Source organism: Hyposmocoma kahamanoa, unplaced genomic scaffold, assembly GCF_003589595.1.
Source record: "Hyposmocoma kahamanoa isolate Upper Pololo Valley unplaced genomic scaffold, ASM358959v1 211, whole genome shotgun sequence".
Taxonomy (NCBI): Eukaryota; Metazoa; Arthropoda; class Insecta; order Lepidoptera; family Cosmopterigidae; genus Hyposmocoma; species Hyposmocoma kahamanoa.
In genome coordinates this window covers 1,395,567-1,404,134 of record NW_020653732.1, presented here as the reverse complement: position 1 = coordinate 1,404,134, position 8,568 = coordinate 1,395,567, and the positions used below count along the sequence as shown (strand labels likewise).

Genomic DNA, 8,568 nt, shown 5'->3' with positions numbered 1-8,568 from the left:
AAAGAAAAAAAAAATTGTGTAAATGTTGAATGTGTACAATTGTTATTTACAAAGAACAACCCCTACAGTTTCTTACTCATTCTTCTCAGGGGAATCTACCTTACGATAGAGCCGTAGCACGATTTAAATCCGCCTTCCCCCTTCCAACACCGGGGGACTAGTTATATCTTGGACCTTTTCAAGGCGAGAGTGAATAGGCATTATTTAGGTATGCATGCTCCATCGTCGACCTCATCGTCGCTTTCCATCTGGTGAAATGGAGGTCAAATGCCCACTTATATTTTATAAAAAAAAAAGTAGAATTAATAGAGCAATATAACATTTTTAGTGTCTTCGCCTGTCTCCTTGTCTGTCTGTCGTTATAACGGGGTTATTCGACAGAGAATTAAGATCGTCGACATAGCTGGTAGAATAAGCACGCTGAAATCGAAGAATCGATTACGATGGGGGAAGCGAGTCCTTGAATGGAGACCATGGCTCGGCAAACATAGTGTAGGACGCCCTCTGGCCAGATGGACTGATGATGGCTGCTGGCAGCAGGAGGGCTAAAAAGGCCGTATTGGCAGTATCATAATATGATTAATTGACAATTCATATTATGAATTTCTTACAATTCATACAACGCAAGTCATCTATATGACAGTGTTCTATGGAGGTCTCCTTATAACAGTGTCTAATTTAATTTGTCTAATAAATTGTCTAATAATTCGTTTGAAAATGTATAATATGAATTGTGACTTAACAATAATATTATGATTCTGCCAATGCAGCCTTTTTAGCACTGCAGATGGATGCAATGAGCTGAGGACCGAGCGAAATGGCGCATATTGGGAAAGGCATATGTTCAGCAGTGGACTACGAAAGGAAGGCAACGTTTGTAGGTATAGAGTTATACTATTTTTTTTTACTCTTTTTTACGCACACTCTCATAACCCACATATAGACAACCACAAATCACACCAAAACTCACGAGAGAAATAAATGTAGGTAAAATATTTATCCTGGCCCGGGAATCGAACTCGGGACCTCAGCGTGGCAGTCCAGTATGTTAACCGCTCGGCTACGGAGGCAGTTGAATGCTAGAACTTCCTCATCAAGCGCCTAATAGTTTTAACCTCTGGATTATTCAGGTCATGCCTCGAGGTCTAAGGGTGCGTACAGATATGGCGAGTGCGATGCACCTGTTTACGAAAGGCTCGCGAGCTGCACACGTGGTGCGTTCTCTTCGCGCGCCGATCTCGCGCTACATAATATTAACATATATTTAACTGCACGTATGCAGCACGCGTGTAATTGAGCAGTGTGTGCAGAGGATTTAGTCCTCAAAACATCCTGTAAAGGAGAGGGTATAGTAATAACAATAGTGCTGATATACTGTATATAATTAACACGTAGTATATTTAGTACACAAGTTATACGTACAACATTGTATCTTATATGAACAAAATAAGTAACACAAATTTCTTCATAATATATATATTTCAATTTTCATTCACGTGAGAACTTAAATTTGGTTTTTAGGCCTTATAATTTTTCGAACCAAAAGACGTTGAAATCGAAAAAAGAATACAAAATCAGAAGATATTTAATATCTTTAACGGTTTTTTTTATTTGGGAGAAAAATATTTTTTCTCCCATTTTTGCCTTTAAAATCTCAGAAAATATACGTAATCACAGATTTTAGGCTAGAGCGTTTTAAAATCTAGTTCTCAATGCATTACAGAAAAACGTGATATGTCATAAATGTGAGTTTTACCACTAAAGTTTTAAAAAAACTTTTTTTTAATATACTGATATGTTTTACCTAGGCACCTAGAATAGTTTTGATTTGAAATATCTTAAAATTATTAATAATACATAGAAAATATATAAGCGATTAAAAGAAAATTTACACTTATTTATTTTCTAGAAAATAGCTTAAGACTAGAATGATATGTTTTTTTAACATCAATATTTTTTAATAAATCTATTATAAATACCTCAGCCAGGTTAGATATGTATTTGTTTCAATGAAGACTTAATATATAAGTAAGTTCTAAGTCATAAATTTTATTATTAATTCAAAGATTAAACACATTTAAAATGTTACTAATAAAATGCGACTCGAAAAGTCGCCATTTTGTTTTTTTAAATACAATAAATTTATTAAACGACAATCATAAGTATTACTATTAATTAGAATATTTCTATTAAATTTAAATCTACATTCTACACATTTAATTAATTTTAAACTAAATTGAAACTGAAAACGTTTTTCTCTATTTTTTTATCTTTTTGGTATTTTTTTCAAAGCTTCAATAATTTTCTTTAAAATAAAATTGAATCACTAATCGTTTGACCGTTATTCAAAGCAATATTTTCGTTTTTTTTTGTCCCGCAGTTTTTTTATGACCCCGTCCTTTTGAAATTCTTTTTCAAGTCGTTTTCCGTTTTAATTTGTAAACGCCTTATTTGTTGTATCTTTTGCAAATGAACGAGGTCACAAAATTTTTTCTCAAAAATATTATAAAAAAGATAGAAAAATAGCTATAGCACTTTTGTGTAGAAACATTTACAAATAAAAACCACTTGATATTTTGTTAAAATGTTTTTTATAGTGGCCTTGAAATCATTTAATGTTAAATGGCTCATTTAATTTTGTTTTTCAAGACCACAGAGAAAAATAGAAAAACATCTCTATTTTCAAAAAAAAGAAACCAAATGTTTTCTTTTAACTGCTCCATAGTAAAATGAGCTCTATAGTAGTACGGAAAGGAAATAGCTTAAAAAAACTACAAATCAATAGTCAAAAAGAACAATCTAATGAAGCCTGTACACTCCGATGCGCTTCTCACCAGCTGTGTGCTCGACGAACTCACGGACCTGATCCGTGGCCACAGGTCCAATGCACACTAGAGGCTCTTTGAAGTATCCACAGCTCTGAGGACAAGAAGTTTAAAGTTTAAACTTTATTCTGCAGCAATAAAAGCTTTTTTATGATATGCAATGCCTAACTCAGAGCTTTAAATCGCAAAGATCTGTGGGGCAATGCCACCACACCTGTCACCTTGAAACATAACTGATTTTACACTCTGGCAATCCCTTGATAATGTCCGTAAATAGTTATTCTATACAATTCGTTCGTTCTTAGATGGCCTAAGTAATAGGTGCGAGATTTTAAGACCTAACTAAGTAATGATTGCATTCAATAATTCTTCTACGAGTAAATAAAATAATGAAATAGAACCAATATTTAACGTATATTTTGTTAAAAATCTATGACAACAAACTCAATTTGTTTTAATAAATTATAAATTGATTTTTCAATTCTCATGCTCTCAAAGTTCGTGTTTATGCTGGGTGTAGGCTGCATAAAATAAAATCGTCGTTTAAGACCGAGACAATGACGCCTGCGCCAACAGCGACACACACTAGAACTTTTATTTGTTTAATCCGTGCTATATTACAAAATTAAAAAAGTAGGCAATAGTAATAAGTTATAAAAAATAGAAATGCATAAAAATAAAAGTTTGTAAAATATAACTGAGCATTATGTAGTCCGACCTGAGTCACGTGTAGAAAATAATCGTTTATTTGTAATATTGCTGTTTAATTTCCTCGCAATCGAAGTGAAAATCAGAGTGTATAACTCGTTCATAAAACCCATTTTACCCTCGACTTTTTTGATTTTATCCATATACTCGTCTCGGGTAAAATGACGCGTTTTATGCACTTATTGTACTATCTACTATTAACCCTTCATTAAGGTAGCCACAGGTTCCACTATACAGCCTCTTCATATATTGTGATGAGAGCCTAACAAACGTTACAATAGTTATTTTTGATACAAGTGCGGAAAGTTAGTCATTATTCACAAGTCCCGAGGCGTCGAGACAAGTGAAAATGACAAATCCGCACGTGTATTAAACGACGTTTTTTAATACATTTGCGAAAAAACTACATTGAAAGTAAAATAAAACAGTATACTCTAGTGGCGCGGCGGTCTCGCGTAATACTCACCCCTGTCATTGTTAATACTCAGTCAGCCATCTTTATGGAAAATATTTTGGTATTTTTAAATGTAACCCGTTGTTTTATAAAGCACCTGTGCAATTTAAACAAATTAGATGTTTGTAAGTAAATAAGTTTTAATGACGAACATAGATTTATACTACTATACTAAATCTATGATGACGAATGACTTACGTCACAAAGCACATAAATATTAAATAAATATACAACCTCTTTAGTTCTATGTTTAAGACTTGAAACAACAGTAAATTGAAAAAAAAAAAATGGAAAAGTAAAAAACATTAGTGCGAAAAATCCAACTTTCGGCACGTGGTCCGAAAAATACCACATTTTGAGCAACTGTATTAAAAAATAATAAACTAATGACTGTATAACCATGACAATAGCTTACAACTATTTATAAAATGTATAGTTAATAACTCTAGTCACATTATTAGAATTAGCTCCAGATTTATAAAATTTGTAAAAAAAGAAAGAGATTTGTAATATAATAAAATTTGCATGCCAGTTTTGGTAAAACATGAAAACTGTTACAATGTTTATGTTTTTGTTTATGCAAATAAATATCTATGTATCAATCTGACAAAAGAGATAGAATAGAAGTGGCCAAGTACCGCGCGTATTTTAACCAATAATTTTTTTATAAAGATATCCAATCTTGAAGCAATTTATCGATAGAGTAGCATCTTTGATATGCAGTATGCACAAATATGACCTTCTTTCTTTGAAACTCATTACAGTTCTGTGTACAGAAGTTTAATGAATTTATGAAATTATAATTGACAGATTAACGCCGGGTTCACGAGTTTTTTACTTGCGTTTTTCGCTTCACGTATACGCAAAGGTCTGTCGCGTACTCGCAGGCAGGACTATTCACGAGCTTGCGCCAGCTGCTTGCTTTGTGTTGGATCTCTTTGCGTTAGTTTGATATCTAGCAAGCTTGATATTTCCACGCAAGCGGGGAACGTTTGCGGAGGACAGAACCACTGGCCAATCACAGAGCAGCAACGTCCACGCGTCCACTATAACCAAAACAAAGGCATCGCCCACGCAAGTCCCATCCGCGCAAGTCTCTCCGCAAGACAAAGCGGAACACTTGTGAACCTGGCATAAAATCAAGAGGTGCGCCTCGATGCTGCACCGCCTGCGTGACAGCCCCAACCGCATCCTGAGCGCGTTGTCCGCACGTTGGGACTCGCCGATGCTCGCGCATTGGATGCGACTACATGCGGTCGTATAGAAAATAAATGTTGTTTTGTTTTTGTGTCACTGTCCTTATGTATTGTACAATTAACTAACCCTTAGACCTGTTCCGAAATAAATGATTATTATTATTATAAAATACAAGAATAGAAAAAATGTTTCATTAACATTTTTTTCACACTCAAAGACCCGCTCTAGGGAACCGGGTCTCAAACTACCAAACTCCCGATGCTATGAGCAATAGATATAGGACATTAAGACGTTATCCAGAACACTCAAGACTTTAGACAACTTTAATAGCAGTTGAGCTCTTTGTGAAAGAATTCGTCCAGGGAAGTACTGCCACCTTACCTATTTCTGCCGCCAAGCAGTAATGTCACCATTACTGTGTTCCGGTTTTGAAGGGTGGTGGTGGTGGTGTTGGTGAGATTACAGGCACATGGGACTTGTGTCAACTTATGTCTCAGAGTGACGGTCGCAGCGGCAGTCCCCTCAAATTGTTGCGATATAAAGTTCTAAGTGGCAATGCAACTGTTATGGACAGGCGTGTAGCTTACCACAAGGCGCACGACTTGTCTGTCCTGTCACTTGATATTATAAAAAAAGCTAGTCTGACACCCACAGTGCCATCTGTGGATGCTGGTTTCATGTACCCATTATAAAGTCGGAGACTTTAAGGAGACTGATATCATGACTGTGGCATCACAGTACGTTTATTCAAATATATATAATTTCATTAAAAAAGAAGATATCCACAATACTAACTTTAGAACTAAGTCCAAACTCATTGTACCACGATTTCGTTTATCTAAGGCAAACGATTCTTTTATGGGGAACTGTATACGTTTTTACAATAAGATCCCGGAGAATATATTAATATTATCATTTCCTAAGTTTAAGACTTACATTAAATGTATTTTAATTGAAAAGTCATATTACAAAATTGAAGAGTATTTGTTAGATAAAAATGTATGGAAAGACAACTAGAGTCTAGATTCCACACAATTATGATTCAAAGTGTATTCCATTGCAATTCAGATTATTTGAAAAGAGCGATCCCTAGAGTTTCTTGCTCGTTCTTAGGGATGTAAGGGTAGTGAACGAGCAGTAGCTTAAAAATTACGTGTTTATGTGTAAAAATTTTACTTATGGAATAAATGACTTTGACGTGACAAATGTACATCCTCACTGAATGTATCTACATGAAAATGCTTTCTATTTTATTTGGTATTATATTGTAATAAAATATTAATGTGTTTGTGACATTTATTAACAAAATGCAATCTGTCTAGCTTAATCGTTCTGGAATTTTATCAAAGTTATATTTAGAAAACAACAGCAAAGCTAATTTGTTTGTTTACTGTCAGTTTCTGGAAGGTTTGTAAATTATTCACATCACGTGACGGCTCAAACATCCGCATATCAGCATCTATGAATGCAGATGATGTTATTCGCAATCACCCTAGTGCCAACCCTTGAGCTACCGAGGTCGTTAATAAGAAAAAACAAATTCAAAAGAAATGTTTCTTGAATTGGTACCTAGAATTCAAAATTTATCAAAAATCTCTATTTTCGCACTAGAACTAAATATATAGACTATAAATCCTCTTGTAATGCTTTCAAGGTTCCAACTCTGAGTAATAGAAGAAATTATGTTGATTCATGTGTTTTATATAAACTCTTAAATAACTACATCGACTCACCAGAATTGTTACAAAAAATTAACTTAAAAGTTCCGGCTTGCACCTCCTTGCGTTCTAAAGCTACCTTGTCATGTAAATTTAGTAGAACAAACTACTCCAAAAATGGTTTCTTTAAGCGCTCTTTAGATTTCTATAATAACCACATATAATCTCTGGGTTATCCTTAGGTACATAGTTTTAAGAAGAAAGTAGAAGTATTTTTTAATTTTTAAATCTAATTTGCGTGTAACAGTGAACTGTACCTAATTTTAGGGATGTTACTTTGTTATCTAGTTTATTATGTTGTTGTATTTGAATTAAAAAAAAACTTACTTGCTAAATTTTTGTTTATGATTGTGCAACTCCAGGTCTATTTGTTCTAATCGATGTTTTTGTATCATTCACCTGTTTTACGACTGTTTGTTTCCCTTGAATATAATAAAAAGAAGAATGTCGTACAATGTTCTTTTATATCTAGCCAAAGTAACGCTGGCAACCACTTTATACAAGCTCAGAATATCGATTTCGCATTAAAGGCACCTGGTACTCGTAAATGTAAAGACGCGGTTTACACGCTAAGAAATTCGACGTGTCTGCTACAGACAAGATGACAATGGTCTTATATACGATAAGAACTTTGTCGGATCTAGCCACGAAAACATGTCGTGTCTGTTACAGACGTGAAAATGATGTACACGATATGAATGCTTTCGGACAGACGTGTGTAGTGTAGTGAATTACGAGTCTTCTAGGTAGCTGTCGTTTTACTACCGACTGTGGGAAGAAATACGTTGTTGTATTTGTTGATTACGTTTAACGTACGTTTACTGCCAACGCTCCGCTCATACAATAGCGGCAGAGCCCGTCGTGTCGGGAGTAGACAACATTTTTTTATTGTCCTGCGCCGAGGCAGTGTACACTGTTCGTGTGTAGAAACGACACCACTTTTCTTAGCGTGGTGGCTTAAGGTTGTACATAACCCACTTGTCAGAAGGCATTAGCACCGCGTTCTACTCATGTATTACATTGTCCTTCTCTTGCGTAACTGCGTAACGGGTAAGGATCTTCCTCAGCTTCTTATGTCGTTGATATTCCACCTATTCGCACTAAGCGCTTTGCTTCCTCCTTTCTGATGCGTACGGCGAAGGAATAAAATACTCGGCATCTGTGTTTCCCGAAAAGTACAATTTCGGGTTATTCAAGGTTAGAGTTAATAGGCATTTTTCAACATCATCAGGTGAGATTGAGGCCAAGCGTGTGTCTATTACATATTTAAAAAAAAGCTTACAAATGCAAACATTTTCCACTAATCATCGCGTGTCTACCTTTTTTATAATAATAGTATTTTATGCAACCGTTGTATAAAGAGGCTTCTTAAAGACGAGTACCGTGATTAGGTACCGCTCGAATTTTAAGCAATAATTTGTTTTAATAAAGATTTATCACTCGGTTGCAAGACTTTTGGGCTAATTTGTTTTATTTATTTATGTAGACATTTATTTTTGACCACATAACCCATATATAATATATATATGGGTGTAAGATTATCATTTCCTAAGTTTAAAGACTACATTAAAAATATTTTGATCGAAAAATCATATTACAAAATTGAAGACTACGTGTTAACGTGTTAGATAAAGATGTATGGAAAGACGACATGGCTCCAGAATCC

General features: G+C 34.6%; 1 protein-coding gene across 1 annotated transcript in view; it reads right to left on the bottom strand.

Moving 5' to 3' along the window:
- Positions 1–438: 438 nt before the first annotated feature.
- LOC113227512 (ITG-like peptide) overlaps positions 439–8,568 on the bottom strand; it is a 76,708-nt gene continuing 68,578 nt past the window's right edge. Inside the window, exon 4 of the mRNA XM_026460449.1 lies at positions 439–545. Coding sequence (XP_026316234.1) covers positions 439–545 — 107 coding nt within the window. The remainder of the gene's footprint in view (positions 546–8,568) is intronic.